The sequence below is a fragment of the Amphiprion ocellaris genome, chromosome 16 (genome assembly GCF_022539595.1).
Source record: "Amphiprion ocellaris isolate individual 3 ecotype Okinawa chromosome 16, ASM2253959v1, whole genome shotgun sequence".
In the NCBI taxonomy this organism is placed as follows: Eukaryota; Metazoa; Chordata; class Actinopteri; family Pomacentridae; genus Amphiprion; species Amphiprion ocellaris.
The window spans coordinates 6,298,261-6,316,665 of NC_072781.1; the positions used below are offsets into that span (position 1 = coordinate 6,298,261).

General features: G+C 40.7%; 1 protein-coding gene across 2 annotated transcripts in view; it reads left to right on the forward strand.

The window, feature by feature from the left end:
• LOC111581569 (protein bicaudal C homolog 1) overlaps positions 1-18,405 on the forward strand; it is a 71,543-nt gene that overhangs the window by 43,987 nt on the left and 9,151 nt on the right. For both annotated transcript variants that reach the window (XM_055018594.1, XM_023289788.3), the window contains exons 9-20: positions 1,292-1,423; positions 6,634-6,841; positions 8,448-8,609; positions 10,735-10,907; positions 12,116-12,257; positions 14,186-14,339; positions 14,815-14,974; positions 15,075-15,114; positions 15,369-15,523; positions 16,071-16,233; positions 16,817-16,980; positions 17,856-17,955. In XM_055018594.1, coding sequence (XP_054874569.1) covers positions 1,292-1,423; positions 6,634-6,841; positions 8,448-8,609; positions 10,735-10,907; positions 12,116-12,257; positions 14,186-14,339; positions 14,815-14,974; positions 15,075-15,114; positions 15,369-15,523; positions 16,071-16,233; positions 16,817-16,980; positions 17,856-17,955 — 1,753 coding nt within the window. The remainder of the gene's footprint in view (positions 1-1,291; positions 1,424-6,633; positions 6,842-8,447; positions 8,610-10,734; positions 10,908-12,115; positions 12,258-14,185; positions 14,340-14,814; positions 14,975-15,074; positions 15,115-15,368; positions 15,524-16,070; positions 16,234-16,816; positions 16,981-17,855; positions 17,956-18,405) is intronic.

Here is an 18,405-nt window from a genome sequence, read left to right on the forward strand (position 1 = left end):
TGCTTGGCTCTGCTCATGCTGCTGAAATGTCTGTGAGATAAACAAGAGTCTGTAGCTGACTCAAGGTTAGCGTGCATGATTTATAGCTGCTGCATACCTGCATGCAAAATGGACACAGATATTTGCATTACTTTGGCTTGAGTTCTTGATGTCCTGTCCATACCCAGAATCCTTATGGGTGTTAATGATAATGGTTTGGCCTGCTTGCACGCTAGAATGGAATTCAGACCGTGTCTGTAATTCAGAGATTGCCATGCTCACATTAGTGTTTTGGACCAAGGGTAGCACCTCATCTTTAAATTTCTTTTGGTTAAAAATGCTCAGTGGTCATTCTTGTGTTGCTGCCTCTGACCGCTGAGGCTACTCTTATCTAAATTACTGGGAATATAATCAGGAGTCTGTTTCAAAAACGTGTAAAAGTAATGGCTGTTTAATCGCTGTAGGCTCGGAGCCTCTGCTGAGCTGGTGTGTATGAGATACCTCAGCTGTAAACAGCTTTGGCTTTCTGTTTGGAGATCCATAATGTGGGGCAGTATTTCTGCCAGAGCTGCCTTCTCTTTGTCTGCGGTCTCCCAGTTGGCCCCAGAGACATTTAGTAAATGCCAAAGTTGTTCCAGTGACTAAACATGACTTTCTCTTGGTGTGGAAACAGGACACACAAGAAGGAGCGTCTTTTACTGCCTCGCTGTGTGGGAGAGTAAAAAACAATTGATTAATGAGAGATGATTTAGAGAAGAGAGAAGCATAGAAAGCAGGGGATGGGAGAGGATTCTGAGAAAGAAAAGAAGGGGGATAGGTGAAGGTAGAAGCAGAGTAAATGTACAGGAGGAGGGAGAGTCTCACCCACAGCAGACTACTGTGTGATTTGGCCTCTTCCAGCCAGACTGTAGATTACAGCTCCAATCTCAGGCCCTGTCAGAGCCAGCCTGGCTCTATACTCTGCTGCTAATTACACCCACTCACAATAGGAGCGCTGTCCAGTTCTCAGCCCAAAATATAGATGTCTGTGGTGCTTGTGGTGGTGATCATGCAAAACAGATTGCTCTTGGCGGAATTTCCCAAGCTCTGTGTGGGATAGATCCAGCAGTGAATCTTGTATTTATTGGTATGGCTAACTTGTTGGTCTACAAATGGTATAGTATAAAAGAAAATTTACAACCATAATGAAAAATAACCTATAATGTAGGGACCCAGATATACCAACAAGGTTTTAGAAGATGTTGGTCTGCAGCCGACATAAGAAAACAAGAGTCTGTTGTAGATATATGTTGACTTTGTGTTTGCTCCGCAGGGCTGTTTGCCTCTGGTATTAATGTTTGACATTAAAGAGGACATCGAGGTGGAGCCACAGTGTATCACAGCACTAATGGAGCAGCTGGATGTCTTCATCAGTATCAAGCCAAAGCCAAAACAGCCCAGCAAGGTATGAAACCAGACATACACTCCCACAGACAGAAAGTTTCAGGGAATTTTAAACCATACTGTTGACATGGCTTTAGTGATCTGGATCCAGACAGAAATATCAAGAACTATTTGATGGATTGCCGCAAAACTTTGTGTAGACATTCGTAATGGTCAGATGATGGATCCTAATGACTTAAGTGATCCCCTGAATTTTCCTGTCCTGTTACCATGAGCTTCAAATTTGTGGTTTCACGGACAGTCCATCAAAAGAATGGATTTAGATATGGTTCAAGCTCTCATGTTCCTCCCTGAGGATATTTGTTCAGATGTGTTATGCAGATGCCACTTTTTGACAGCTTAGTCTTGTTGTATCGTCAACAATTATATTACATCATGATGTAATTGTATTACAATCAGAAAGCACTGATAATGACAATGGATTATTTACCTTTTTAAGAAAAGACTATATGCTTTCTCCAAATTATGCAAAATAAAGTTTGAAAACATTCAGTATGTCATAACGCAAGAAATTCAAAGATTTGTTGTAATTGTGGCGTGAATAGCTTTCTGTGAACAACAAACTCATATCCTACAAATATGTCTTCTATGTTATAGTGTTAATACAATGTAAAAGAAAAAAATATCGCAAACCGAGGAGCCAGTGTTCTTATTTCTACAGCGATAAGAATGTTTCATCATCATTTGCATGCATGGTTCTCTACCAACTTTCAAAATGCACAAAATTCAAATTTCTGCAAAACAAATGACATTCCCATCAGTCTCAACTCATCCATATCCTTATCTTTGTACACACTGCCAGTTAGCAAACGTTTCCAGGAAACACATTATCGACCCATTATGAGCACGTGGATATATAAACATGTCAGTGTCACTTGGAGCATCTTAAAGTTTTTGTATTATCCTGAAGAACCACCGTGCCAAAGCACATCTTTGCGAGCTCCTTCCATAGTTGTATACTCATACAGTCTACTTCCCAAGCATGGATTAAGCATAGTCCTGGACTAGAAGAAGAATTCAATGCAGGTCTACTTGGAACAAATTCTTTAGTCTAAAACTGGCCTCAATACATATTTGCCAAAAAGAGCCTTAGTCTGAAGTTAAATACAAGAAAAGCACCGAGGGAGTGCTGTACTCCGCCAAGGCTGCTCAGTCGTATGATTTCCGACAGATAAGTCCTGATTAGTCAGCAGCGATGGATTTGTAGAAGGATCGCAATCATGTGATTGTCAGCAGACAGCAGACGTAGGGTTGACTTGTCATAGTTACAGTGACGCCGTGCCGCTACCTCGCAATGATACAGAAATCTTTAACAAATCCGTGGATCCAGACTACAAGCCGCATCACTGCCAAAATCTAATCACTTGGTCCTTGAGTCATTTTTGACCTTCCCTGAAAATTCCATCCAAATCCATTAATCTGTTTTTGAGTTATATTGTGCACAGACAGACAAACAGATGGACAAACGTACGCCGATCGTCACAGAACTCCGCCGTGTTCCTTGGTGGAGTAAAAAGGAAGTTTGTGAGTCAGTTTAACTGTGCATCCAGAGTTGTATTTACTGAGTATTTTCAGTGGCATTAAAAGTGATGTGTATAGAAGAAACGGATTCATGTGCATTCTCCACTTGGAATTGACATCTGTGCTTGACTGCAGTTAAGATTCATTTAAACAGGCATGCTGAAAATATGGTCTTGTTTTCCATTCTATTAAAAAACCTCTTTCAGACATGCGTTCTCTTCTAGTATTATGATATCATCTGAGCATGTTGGCTCCATGTCTTAACGAGCAACTCGGTCATTTTTCTGTTAAAGTTGTGACAAGCTTACTAGGTTGGGTTAGTAACCATTCCATTCCACTTTCAGCATGACATGCGTATGAAATGCATGCAGTCACACTGACAGATGGGCATGCACAAGTGACGTACTTCCAGCTGTTTGTAGGAATCTTTCCTTTGAATTTATTAAATACCTGTAGCATCAGGATCCACTGATGCATCTCCAAAACAGAAGAGTTGTGCACATTTACACAGGTCAATCAACACAAATGACTTTATGTGCAGGAGCTAACTTGAAGTCACTCTGCGTAATTTTCACAGTTTATGAGCTACAGTTAAATCATTAGTTAGAAAGCAGGTTAGGACTTAAACTGATGGTTATTAGTGCATTATTTCCTGTTTGCCATCCTATGTGCTGTGCAATCCTAAATGCACGACAAATATGATACTGAGTCGCTGAAAAAGGAGCATAGAAATTCAATTCAATTTTATTTATATCGTGCCAATTACAGGTCAGATTGTCTCAAGACGCTTTACAGAACTTATATGCTTGAACCCCCAGAGCAGCCCTAAGGTGACAGTGGCAAGAAAAACACCCTTTTAGCAGGGAAGAAACCTTGAACAGAACCCGACTCTTTATGTGGGGGACCCATCTGCTGCTGGCCAGGCGGGTTGAGAGGGGACAGAAGAGGTAGAGAGGTAGAAGTAGAAGGGTAGAGGTAGAGAGGTAGAGGGGAAGGCATGGGCGAAGAGGAGGGTGGGGAACAAGGAACATATAACACACAGTTCAATACATGCATGATAAGCTGGATGATACATACAAAGTACAAGCTAACATTGAGACTGATTCATAGTTTACTGTTATGGTGTACGGCTCTGGCATTAAATATACTACATATATAGCTGGTAGTGAAATTCAGTGTGTAGATGAAAATATCAAGTATAGTGAGGGTGATGCAGAGTAGACTGGTGGAAATGGGCAGCTGGAAGCAGTGGACTGGAGGAAGGTCAGCAATTGCGTCTCCTGTGTAGCAAAGTATGGCTAAACGTAATGACTGTCAGAATCGGGTACTGATGTTTGTTAACCCTTTGAACCTCAAGCAATTTCTGGGCATTTTCTGCCTCTGTCATATTTTTACTCACTGTGGGTTTATTTTCACTGCAGTAGGTGCACCACACCATTGCTAATGTCATTTGGACAAAATTATCATGCCATGAAACATATAAAGAAAAAAAATAGCATTTTACACAATACATTTTACAAAATGGAATCAACATGTACAAAAAATGACTCAACAGACTATACATATTTTATAGCTTACATGTTTAATTTGTCTTCATGTGTCCAATCTGCTCTGTGCAAATACAGCCTGCAGTTCTGCCTAAAATGCCCTAACGAGTTCTCAGCTGTGCAAAGGATTATAGATGTTTGTTTTTCACAGAGTCAGGTTTGAGCAAATGGTGAAAATTCAAAACTAATCATTGTCTCAGTTTTTACAGTTTTTGTCTTTGATAAATGGTGTAAATATTGCAATTCTGTGAAGCCAACATGCCTTTCAAACCCGAAGGCAGATTTTGAGGTTCAGAGGGTTATAATGCTAGTTTAAATGTGCAGCATTTTACAACAGTGACAGCCTGCACAACAATGATAGCACTAAATATCCACCTCAAGCAGAACGTGATTAACTACGGTAGAATCTGTAGTTAAATACATTCAAAGTCCACACAGACTCCTATGAGAAAAATTCACAAAGACATAAAGTGAACAACATTAATGAAACGAGTCAGTCTCACTAAAGCTGAAACCTCCATTAACAATGAAAGTTTAAAGGAAACATGTACTAACTTTTCACCCTGCTAAGAACACAGCTGCTGTCCTACTTCTTCAAATGCTGTGTCAGGCAAAAACAAATTAAACAAAACAACAAATAAGTCGCTGTTCCATTTCATAGTTACACTCCATCAAATGTCAAAGCGTGACATTGAAATAAATTATAGACTGCCATGTCACATTTCATCACCGTTTGTTGAAATCTAAAAGGAAAAACCTGGAAGTCTGCGCTGAGGGGCATCATGCCATACCAACACAGAGAGGAGTTTTGGCAAATCTGCCACAGTGGAGAATCACACTTTCTGCACACAGTCTGTCGTTTACGTTTCACCTGATGGACAGAAACGTTCAGTCTTTCTGGTATGACTCGTCTATTCCAACTGTGAAGTAACTCGCTTGATTCTTAGTAAATCAAGTAGTAATTTGGAGGTTAGCACATAGTCTATATTAGTGGAATATGTTGGTCGTTTTCACATTACATTGTGACTTGCAGTCTCTTACAATGTAATACACCTGCTTTACATTCAACCGTCTGTCGCTGGCAGTAATAACACTTAATATTCCTAATCATATTTCACCGCTTGGCCTGCTCCTCACTGTCTCTTGGAGGTGCCCACGTCCCACCCTGAGCCAGGGCTCGGTGCCCAAAGCAGACATGCCTGCAGGGACTGGTGTGGAGGTGCCAGTGTAAACAGTGACCCAGCCCAGATCCTCTTAAGAACCCTTCACTTAAACATTTTAATGAGGTGACAGCAGTAATCCAAAAGGCCTGTCCAAACGCATGCCATAGCCTCAGTGCTCCTGGCACTTTGGCAGACCTATAAAGTAGCGTTGGTGTGTGTGTGTGTGCGTGTGTGTGTGTGTGTGTGTGTGTGTGTGTGTGTGTGTGTGTGTGTGTGTGTGTGTGTGTGTGTGTGTGTGTGTGTGTGTGTGTGTGTGTGTGTGTGTGTGTGTGAGTGAGTGTGTGTGTGAGTGAGTGTGTGTGTGAGTGTGAGTGTTTCGTACAGACTCATGATTGGAAACCACTTTTCAAAAGCCCAACACAAAAAAAGCCAGAACATGATATTTTAAAAATTTCTTTGCTCGCATTCATTTTTCATTTGATGCTGATGAAGGGTGGAGTTTCTGGTGATGTGGAAAATGAAGAGGAGGAAGTCATTTAATTTAGAGATTTTAAAATCTTGTTTATTTTGGGTCTCTTGTGTTGCTTCATCTTCTCTTCACTAACATCAGAAAGCGAGATATGCTTGTGAAGCAATTGATTAAGAAACGCTTTCTCTTCAACTTCGCTCCCATGTCTCCTTCTCTCTCCCACACTGCCTCAATGTTTATCCTTCTAATCTGTGCTTAATTCCCTCTTCCTTCCTCCCATTTATATTCGTCTCCCCCTCAACCTCCCTTTCCCTCCCTATCTCTGGTGCCAACATTCCCTCACCCTATCTATCCCTCGCTTCCCCCCTTGTTTTCCTCTTGTGGCTAATGTCTTCTTCCCCTCTCTCTTCATTGCTCTCATCCCATTTTCCTATGATTTCCTTCATCTGTTCCACCTGTTTTTCTTGGTTTCTCATCATCCCTTTTCTTTTTCCCCCTCCATCTCTCCCAGTCTGTGATAGTCAAGAGCGTGGAGAGGAATGCAGTCAACATGTACGAAGCCCGAAAATTCCTCCTGGGTCTCGAGAGCAATGGAGTGTCTCCTTCTTCTTCGCCCTCCGTGGCACTGAATCCCGCTACTAATGGTCCGTCCCCATCCCTCATCTGCCCCGTTGGCCTGGATATCCTGGCCTCAGCTGGCCTGGGGCTGAGTAATCTGGGTAATGACACTGTCCAACTTGTTAAGAAAGTGCTGCTTCTGCTTTTTTTTTTTTTAATTCTTTTACTATTTCAACGATGGGGAAATGACAAATTGGTGTGGAAAGATAAGACGCTGCCCTTTATTTATTGCACAAAATGCATTAGCAATGACACAGATTCCCATCTGTACCAGTCACACAAAGTATTTTCTTTTAAAATCACATGAATTGAAAATATTTACTGAAACAGATGTCTCCAAAGCTTACCATCACTTGGTTTTGCTGAATCACTGAGTGCAAGTGATGTTCATTCACATAAATCACAGCCGGTGAGTCATGGCGTCTCTATATGCACTTTACAGTCAGAGCTGTATGCAGATCTGACCTCACTGCAATCAGAATCGGAAAATAACCTCGATACAAATGTAGTTCTTTTGGTGAATCTTGAGCGTATCAATCACCGGATGACAAACGGTTCTAATTGCTTGGAGTTTGTTTGCCCGACCTCAACGTGGAGTTCAGCTTGAAGCAGACGCCAGCAGGTTTTTGTTTTTTTCCAGGGGTGACTTTTAATTGATTGCAATACGAACACGAGTGAAGTATTGCATGACAAATATTTAGTCGCGGTTATCTGCTTTTTGCATTCATATGAAAGCATTTTCAGGTTTCAGACTGTTTAAAAAAAACAAGAATTAGGACATGAGTAATGCATCAAAAGCAAAAAGAAATGCAGATAGATAAGCTGACAAGAAAGAGCTAATGGATAAAGCATGTGCTGGCAATAGATCCAACACAGTTTGTCTGTATTAGAAATTTAAGATAAACACACTATGCAATGAAATGCTAACAAAATGCTGATTAAAAGAAGATCAATGTGTTTTTCTGCAGCCAGGAGATTTTTTTTATTTTCATTTTGGAAAAGTCTTGCACACATAGTTTTCATATTTTGTCTGTTTTTGATCAGCATCTGTCTAAAAATCCCTTATTTTTCTCATTTGCTGGGGACAAAAGTGGGTCCGTTTGTCCCCAGCAAATGAGATGGACTTTAAATATTGGTCACAACAAAAATCCCCAATGTGCAATGAAGTCCCACTACAGTAGAAACTTTTTTTTTTTTTTTGCTGTCTCATTTAAACCCAAGGGCCTGGGGGTGAAGCTGTGGACGGCCACATCCTGGCCTTTAGTAATTGCTACATGCTTCTCTTCCTCAGATTACAGGCCAGTCTGCCAGAAAAATCCCTGGCCTTATTCCTGGAGCCAAACTAGCCCTTTGTTAAAGCCACAGACCTGCTTCTTTCTGTTTTCATACGCTGCGTTTGGGTTAAGACACCAAGCACCACATTGTCGGTGCTCTCAATAACATGGTTTTATTGGGTATGAAGACACACTAGATATATATACTTTGCATCCGTGACCTTGTAGACATGTAAGAAATTTTTGCTCTCACTTGCTGTCTGGTTGATGGCAGTTTGACGGAATTCCGGTTAAATAGCTGGAACGCCAAGATTATTTTCTGAGGCCCTTAGTGTAACGTGTGATTAGCCTGAAAAATGGCTCAGAGCTCTGACAGGACCACCGCTGATCTGTTCGTCTCCGTTCTTTCCTCGTTTCTCTCCATTCTCCTCAGGTTTCCTGGGTGCGACGGCACCCCACTCCCTCCCCAACTCCGCTGCCCCAAATGCTGTTCTGAACAGCTTAAACTCCTCCATGAGCCCTCTGCAGACGCCGAGCCCCAGCACTCCCACACCGTCACCCTCCCTCTGGCCCAGTTCACTCACCAGCACCCAAGGTTCGTAAACAGCATTGTTGGTATCGCCACTTTTAGACCAGTACTTCAATTTAGAGGAATTGCTCTTTAATCTGCTGTGATACTGTGAAGTATTAGGGGCGTTTTAGTTCTGTTTTATTCATATAGCATAAATTCACAACATGCATAATCTCAAGGCACTTCACACAGCAAGTGCAAGACCTTTAAATATTAGGTTATAGAGTGAAACCCAGTAATTATGAGTTGTAGGATAAAGAACAGCTTTATTAAAAAAAAGCCATTAAGGTGTTTGACAAAAAGTTGCAGTCATTTCATTATTGTACAATCTTAAAAAAAAATATCGACTTCTAAGCTTTGAGATTTTCAAATCATTTATAAGTGCTTGTTTAATCTAGAAGTCTGTGAATAGGATGGCCCCGCCACCCCTGGGGGATTTTATCAAAAAGAAAATGGTATTAGTGGCACAAGGTCAGCCACCAGGGGTGACTGTGAAGTAAACTTTAGAAAGTCCTCCTTTGCACACATGCATTATCTGTTAAAGGTTGCACAAACTGGAATACTTTACTTATAGCTATCAGAGAAAGCTCCACTTTTGTCAGTTTTAAGAGACAGTTTAAGACATGGCTGATTGACAATCAAATGTGTGAATATTGAGGAATACAGGCACTTTAGCTATATGCACTTTATGACAGGCTCTGCCTAGAAAGCACTTTTCTAAAATAGTAGCACTTTAGGGTAGGTTTAACCCAGTCAGTGTTAATTTGTCGGTGTCTTTGTTTTACTATATTGTTTTTTTATACATCTGTATCCCTGTATGTTTTTCTTTTATGTGTGGGACAACGGATGAAATTAGCCTTGTGCTAAATCTGGCGTATTGACTGCAATCTTGTGTAACCTATTATGAGATTGTATGTTCATTAATATGCACTGTCCTGTCCAAATAAATAAATAAATGAAATGAAAAACGGGCATGGAGGTAACATTTGAAGACAAAACCTCAAATTTAAACATAGGTAACATGTATAAACACTAATTTAAATGAGAAAAACCTGAATATTTTGTGCGATTATTGTGTCATAAATTTCAGTGAAAGAAATTAGAAGTTTTCTTAGAGAAAAGTCACAAATCTGTGAGATGAAAACAGAAAAAGTGGTTTTTTTTTTTGTTTTGTTAATTTAATTACATTTTATTTTCATCAAGGAACGTCATTGTTTCACTTTGCATGGTTGGATCAATCTATCTAATCCATTGATACATCTATTAGTCACTATTTCAAACAATATGGCTTCAGTTTGTCACCAGAGTCCATGTTCTGAAGACGTTTAGACCCTTAAATGTCGTAATGCTGGAGCCAAAGACGCTCCCGTTTTCGACACTCTACACCTGGATTATCGATAAATCTGGTGATCTGTTGTATTGTTTCCGACTGTACTTCAAATCCCGCTTGAACTGACCATAGATTTAACCACCGATAGCCTCACTTCTGTCCACTGTGTTGTCGTTCCTGATGCACAAAAGCTGTCGCCTCATTCAAGTCAGTATGTTGCTTTCCTCTAAATAGACCAACTTCACTACAGCTTCAAAGTCCGGATGCTTGTGATGAAGTTAATTCTAAATCACGAGTATTTCTTTATTGATAAATCCAATTTAATCTGATTAGATAATCATCTACAGGCAAAAAAAAAAAGACACGGCAAGCAGTAGCTTCTGTGGTGTGTCGAGCTTTTTCCAACCTTGCAAAGTGAAGTTTTTTGAGAATATTGGAGGATTTTTTTCATAAATTTGCAACTTCAATTTAAAAAATTATTTGTTTTTTTTCTGAAACTTGTACCACCTTCTCCTGGCTCAGTAATTCAATATTTGTATTACTTTATTTGCTTACGACAGCCCTAAAAAACTACTACAGTGAAGACATTATACCATACCTCATAGAAAACACATTGAACATGTGAGTGAACTTTCTATGTCAGTGGTTTGACTGTCTTTTCCTTTCACGGGGAGCTGCTGATCTCTTGATCCTTTGTTTCAGTTATTTTTTTGAACCAACAGAGAGACGTATCGACAGACAGGAGGCCTTCAGAGGAACGTTTCCCTTATGAATCATTCAAGTTTTGAAAAATGCTGCTCCTACATTCTTTTGTTTCAGGCTTCTCATCTCAGCTCATGCTGCATCCCGCCACTCAGGCCACGCTGAGCAGCATCCTGCTGTCAGGCGTGCAGGGTTACACTCAGTCCACGCCGTCGCCTCCGCCTGGCCTCGCACCCATCGACAAACAGCCCAACGGGGTTCCTGACTGCACTCTTAACGGACATGTCAAGGTTGGCCTTGTTTTTATTCTACAGGCTGCATTACTCAGAGTTAAACTTAGAAGTTTTTATTTAGTAAATATTATTTGTCTTGCATACTTTTTGCTGTGTATTTTTTTAATTCTTTATTTTGCCAGGTAAGAACGATTTCTTATTTGCAATAATGCCCCAGCAGGAAAAAAAGACAACAAAATCAATCAAAGTTTATATGTATAGCTCTTTACAACAGCCCAAAGGGTGACCAAAGTGCTTCACGGTAAAAAACAAGAAAATAACTTAAAAACAATAGTTACTTAAAACAGAACAAACAATCACACTCGCACTCACACCTACGGGCAAATTTAGAATAATCAATTAACCTCAGCATATTTTTGGACTGTTGGAGGAAACTGGAGTACCCAGAGAAAACCCACACATGCACAGGGAGAACATGCAAACTCCATGCAGAACGACCCCGGGAAGGCCAGGACCCTAACCAAAGATCTTGTAGCTGCAAGGCGAAAGTGCTAACACCACCCCACTGTGCAGCCCGTAAAATATACAATAAAACAATAAAATAAAACAGCAATAAAATACAAAATCTAAAAGAAATAAAAGTAATAAAATGTCACCATGTCGCTAGGTATGAAAAGCCATTTTAAACAGTACAATAAACAATACATATACAAAAAAGGACGCACGTGTTTAAACAGATTAAAAACAGCCTAAAATAATGTTAGAAATTCAGTGAAAACAGCCAGCATGTGCAGCAGTCAGCCAGGGTCTGCTGCTGCTTCTGCTTAAACATGTAAAGCAATGGAAGAGATGACAGTTTCAGAGATTTTTGGAGGGAATTCCAATTGATTGCTGCAGCAAAGTGAAAGGAATTCCTTCCAAAGACAGTAAGAACTTTGGGGATAGAGAGTGTTATGAAATCACTGGATCTCAGGTGGTAGTTGTTATGGGATGGATGTAGGAGGTTGGAGAGGTACTGAGGCGTCTTCCCTGATAGGGTCTGGTAGATGAGTAGAAGCCAGTGCTGGAGTCATCTGGTGTAAAGGGAGGCCAGAACACCAGTTTGTAAAGGTCACAGTGGTGGGTGGAGAAAGGTGCACTGGTAGGAAGGCAGATGGCTGAGTGATGAAGGACATCAAGCCTGTTAATGGCCACTTAGGAGCCATTTTATAGATGACATCACCGTATGTATGTCAATGTATGTTTGTGTTTGCCTGCATGTATAGCACCCTGGCTCAGTCTATGGAAGGTTAGCAACAGCGTCGCTTGCAGAAACTGTTTTGAGTCCGGCTCCATGCGACTCGGTCCAGGAAGCCAGCGGACACAATCCATCAGAACCGCTGTCGAGCAAGTCCAGCCCAGATGAAGGTATTCCTCATACAGAAACATGTCCTTGTCACTACCTTGTGTTGTTGGTGTGTTTTTAAACTCTGACCCCCAAGCAGCTTCTGGATTTTTTTTTTTTTTTTAACTTCTGTGGGGTCATTTTTCACCAAACTGTGAAGTCCTGCACCTCTGTGGAAACAGCACAACCACTGCTAGAAGTAGAGAGAACTAAAAAATGTCCTTTCTGCAGCATAACGCATTTAAAATTCTATAAATCATAAACAACAAAAAATTAAAGCTGAATTTCTTTTATTATTCATTATACAAAAAAAGAAATACCCTTTAATCAGTGTGTGTAACATTTCCCACAGGTGTTATTGATACTGGAAAACAAGTAGTGTATCTACATACTTCACTCCTTGCATTTTCTAAGTCATTTCCTTACATGTCTTCTGTCTGCTCTGTGTAAACTCAGCCTACAGGTCAGCCAAGTACAGCTGAAAAGTCCCTGAATTTTTGTGATGTTACTGTTAGGCGCAGCTAATTCAAACATGTCTTCTTGGTTGCATTGAGAAGCTCAGAATTTTTTGTTTTTCACAGCATTTGGTTAAAACAAGCTGTTTATTTATGCTACATTTTTAAATGAGACATGTAGAATATAGGGATTTTGATGAAATAGCCCAATTTTAAGTTGAGTTCTAGAAGTTACACATAAGTTCATGAACTGTTGGAAAGTTTAAGATCTGACAATTCCTCCTGTTTCTACAGTTGCTTGCTCTGATAAATGGTGTAATTTTGACCTTCTAAAAAAAATAATAACATGCCTTTAAAACCTGCCAGCAGGTTTTGGGGTTCAGAGGGTTAGTAGATCAAATGACTTGTGAGATTATCTTTGTTTAAGGATCAAGTAATACTTTAATGACCCACATAGCTATAAACATATACGTTAAAAAATTGCATCCTTTGCCAAAATAAGAAGTCCTTCACAGAAGTGTAATTATCTGCAGAAACCTTACCTCTTGTGATTTATTTATATTAACATGCTACACAACCTTATGCTTTATGTGTTGTTGTAACCTTGGAAAGACTAAATTTTTAAGGTTGTTAACATTTTCGACTCCGGTTTGCTGGACCTCAGCCTTGCAGACTTAACATAAATGTACAATTCAGGCTTTTCCACTTGAGATTTATGTAACCCTAAAAACCCACATTGAGGAAAATGCCTTAAGTGAGCTGCTTTCTATTCCTCTATACTGTCCCCCTAACCTCATACTCCCTCTGACTACGTTTATTGGAACAGAGACAGATTAACTGCTGGTCTCCTGGCGGTTCAGAAAGGCCCTCATTTCCTCTTGTGTGTTACACTCGCGGTTTTCCCCACAAACCTTCACTCTCACGCGTCTCCTTTTTCCCCGCTGTTTTCTGAGCCGGTCCTCCCCCAATGCGGAGCGTCCTGGTAAGTTTTCCTCTCCCTCCCTTTGCCTCCTCCTGTGTCCCAGAATGTGTTTGGACTGGCTCGCTCCGTCCAGGCTCGACTCTGCAGTGTGGATTGAAGGAGTCCTGGGGAATTGTTTAAACATTAAACCCCAGAGAGCTTCATTAGATTGACTGACATCATATTATTTTACTCTATGCAGCCCATGTAAATTCACATACGCTTGATTATACCCGTGCATAGCCTCACGTGTGCACATCCTGTTACACAGAGCAGGTTCTTGTATGGTTAGAAGCAGATGAAAACCACTGTAATCTCAGCTGCTGTGTTTTTAATTAATCCAGGATCTGAGGAGACTTGTCAGTCTTTAATGCAGGCGCACTTATACTTATGCCAGAAGCTTTCATTTACACTGACTGACCCAGACACTGTTGCGTGCGGCACATAGATGAGATGCAACGTGAAGCGTTTCAACTGCAGTTGTCATTTTGTTGTGTGAGCACAATTAAAATCTGCTTGTGTTTGTGTCCTTCAGGCTCTGACACATTCGTAGAAGTGGGCATGCCCAGAAGCCCCTCTCACTCGGCTAACGGGAGCGAGCTGAAACAGATGCTGGCTTCATGCAAAACGTCATCAGGGAAACGGCAGGCCGTGGAGCTCCTGCAGGGCACCAAAAACTCCCATCTACAGTATGTTTGATTCCAGGGATCATTTACAGCTCCTCTCGTTACTGTTTACTGTTCTTTCAGAAACCATTTACAGCTCATGCTGGCTGGCAGTCCTCCATTAATGCCTTTATTCATAGACCAGAAAGTGCAGAAACACTGGGATGAAATTGCGTTTTGTGGAATCAAACCAAAGCCTACAGAGTTTTATATTTAGATGATAATGTGCCACATATGGACATTTGGGAGTTTAAATATTGTCTGCCATATGGACTGTGTTACACATTCTCACCTCGGATGGGACTTTTATTACAATACCCAGCTGAATCTTGTACCTGCTCAAATCAGATGAGTCTGGAACATTAACAGCCAGAGTGATAATGTGAGGAGAAGATGAGATGGAAGGAAAACTGAGCAATGACTCACGGTTCTCTGCTTTTTATATCATTCGAAGCTTGTTTTCGTCTCTCACATTACAACTTCTGTGTAATTTCAACAGCTCCGACTGTCTCCTGTCGGACGCCGAGTCCAGCTCGTCAGACAGCCCTGTGGCCGACAAGAGGGCGCCGGGCAGCGAGCGGGCGGCCGAAAGGGCAGCACAGCAGAACGAGAGGGAGAGGATCAGGCTGGCACCACAGACCTCCTTCGCCAACATGCAGGTACGCACACATTAAACACACATTTAACACACAAAATGGACAGTTTTGTTGGTATTAACTAGCACATAAGACGTAAAACTGTCTGCTGTTTTTTTTTCAGGCTTTTGACTATGAACAGAAAAAGCTGTTGGCAACCAAAGGTGAGTTGCCATTTGTGTCTCATGAAATACTACAGTATCATTACCAGGATGTAGCCCATAATTTAGCCCTGTGTGAAGACAGACAGCCACATAAATTAAAGGTCACAACTGCCAGAAGGTTCATCAACGTTTATGCATCCACTGACAGCGTCTTTGAAAGAGGACTCCATTTACTCTTTAATTAAACTCTAAAAACGTCGAGCTATTTAACGGAATTATTTGACGTTATCTCCGTTTATGTTGGCATCACACAGCTATGTTAAAGAAGCCTGTGGTGACGGAGGTGCGGACCCCCACCAACACCTGGAGTGGTCTGGGTTTCTCAAAGTCGATGCCAGCCGAGACCATCAAGGAGCTGCGGAGAGCCAATCATGTTTCATACAAACCCAGCATGAGCACCACGTATGAGGTCAGATTTACCAGGCGTCTGTTGCGTTCAATGTGGTTATATTTACACTACTGTTCAAAAATTTGGGGTCACCCAGACAATCTCATGTTTTCCATGAAAACTCCCACTTTTATTCATGTGCTAACATAACTGCACAAGAGTTTTCTAATCATCAATGAGCCTTTCAACACCATTAACTAACACAATGTAGCATTAGAACACAGGAGTGATGGTTGCTGGAAATGTTCCTCTGTACCCCTATGGAGATATTCCATTAAAAATCAGCTGTTTCCAGCTAGAATAGTCATTTACCACATTAACAATGTCTAGACTGTATTTCTGATTAATTTAATGTTATCTTCATTGAAAAAAAAGATTTTCTTTCAAAAATAAGGACATTTCTAAGTGACCCCAAATCATAGAATACTTCATTTCTCCTACTATATACAGTAGTAGATGGATGTTTTTTGAACTCTATTTTGAGATGCACTTTAGTCCCTCTACACTCAGCAGTTCTTTCATTCAGAATGGTTTCCCTGAATGTTTTTCTCGTTATATTCTCTCTCAGGGTTCCCCACTGTCCCTGTCACGATCCAGCAGCCGGGAAGGCGTTGGAAACGGCAGCGACTCTGACAACTGGCGAGAAAGGAACGGCACTGGTAATGGTCTGCCAAGCCATGCCGAGTTCCCCTCTGCTGTCAGCAGCCCGAAGAGGAAGCAGAACAAATCTGGTCAGCAAAGAGCATTTCTGAGAGCTACAAGCACTTTACATTTTTGGCACTGATTGAAGGACTTAATAAATTAAGATGAAAAGGTCACGTTGTCACTTTTTGGTCTTGGACGCACACTGCAACACACTGTAATAATGAGATAAGAAAGGACAGATGAAACATCTTCCCTAGAGACAAAGTGAATTTGTCTGAGAGTCTCAGTGTGAACACTTAAACTGCTTCACTCAGTTTAAGTCAGTGTGTGCATCTGTGCATTTCGTGGTTAATGTAATCACTTATTTATTCATATTGAGGTTCCTGAGTGGCACTTATGCTAACTTCTACTGGATCTACCTGCTAAACCAATCTAGCTTTTCTCCAAACAGGGCCTATATTTGTCTCAACAGTCTAAATTTGAAGCATGTTCCATTTTATCGTTGTAACTACAACTGTGTGATTATTTTAAGCCAAATATTCTGCCTTTGTGTGTCTTTTGCATCAATAATAACTCAGATTCGAGTGAATTTTTGCTGCTTTTTGCTAACATCATGTGATTTTGAGCTTTCTGTTCTTTTTTTTTTTGCTTTAATCCTTTGCTGTGTAGCTGCAGAGCATTACCTCAGCAGCAGCAACTACATGGATTCCATCTCCTCAGTAACTGGCAGCAACGGCTGCAGTCTGAACTCATCTCTGAAGGGCTCAGACCTGCCAGAGCTCTTCAGCAAGCTGGGATTGGGGAAGTACACAGATGTCTTCCAGCAACAAGAGGTAGAACAGACTGTGAACCAGCTCCTTTGGGGTTTGTGATTTTTACTGATGCTGTTGGACTGTAGCAGAGCAAAATTTCCACTTGTAACCATGCTAGTGATGTGGCTGTAGGTAAGCCAGTGAGGGTAGGCCACTTCTCCACTCTGAGCATCCCAATAACTGTTAGATGTCACATTCATGGTCCCCGGAGGATAAATAATGACTTCGGTGACCTATTGTTTTTTCCTCCAGTGCAATCATGAGGTCAGAAGGATTTTTTTTTGATTATCTGAAAAACTTATAAAAATATAAAATTATATTCATCATGCAAATTCCTCAGCATGTTAGCATGCTGAGGAAGCACAGTACTTAGCTGTTCTGGATGCTAACCAGTAGGTAATGGGTAAAGCCAATGGGGAATTGAACCTAAAGACATTAGTTGCAAATGAAAGTTGGGCATCTTTATTCTCCTCTGGTCTCTTAAGTACATGAGTACTTAAATTCTTACATTTCTTCAGTGTAATTATTTGCATTCCAGTGTCTTTTTAATGAAATTTCCATATTTCATATGTAAAAGGAGATGATAATAGAGGGATGTAGGGGAAATGTGAAGGAAGAGGTTCACCACATTTTGCTTCTTCTGTGCCTTTTACATGTATATGTATTGGAGTGGTATGAGGCATTATGCCAGGTGAACTTATATTGCAGCATGTTTGTTGGAAAATTTGATATTTAAATACAAGGTTTTGTTCTGAAAGGTTCCATCATAGTGTTTTGTATTTTAATACTTCACAATACCGTGTGATTATGTGTGTTTGTGGTAGAAAGTCTTCTATAAGTAGAAGTTTCTAAATTGCGTTAATGCTCTGGGTAAATGAACTTGTTGTTGCTTCCAGATTGACCTCCAGACATTCCTGACCCTAACAGACCAGGACCTGAAGGAGCTGGGAATCACCACCTTTGGTGCCCGCAGGAAAATGCTGCTCGCTATCTCAGGTACAAATGAAAAGTTGCATGCACTTTTATTTGCAGTTTATGTTTTATTGTTTATTCTGTGCTATCAGCTGTGCAGTAAAGCTAAAATTGTCCAAAAGTTTTACACAAGACGGATCCAGTACAGAGAAATCCACACTGTTACCACCTCTGCCCCAAGTTGGTCCTTTACCTCACACATAATCAGAAATAGCAGCTGAAGTCTCGTCCTGCTGATGGCAGTGAACACAAATTCACTTATGTGTTTTATTGCATGTGTATTATTTTGTCTGTCTGAGTGGAGCCCAGCTGTGCAGCAGGCTAATAGTGTCCTCCTACCAGCAAAGGTCATCTTTACTTTAAACCTCTGGATTTGGAAGCTAATAGATGTCTCTCATTAGTGACAGACTGTAGTCAGCAAGTTCACAACAGTAGTATTTTAACTAATTTATCTTGAAAAGATATATGAAAACA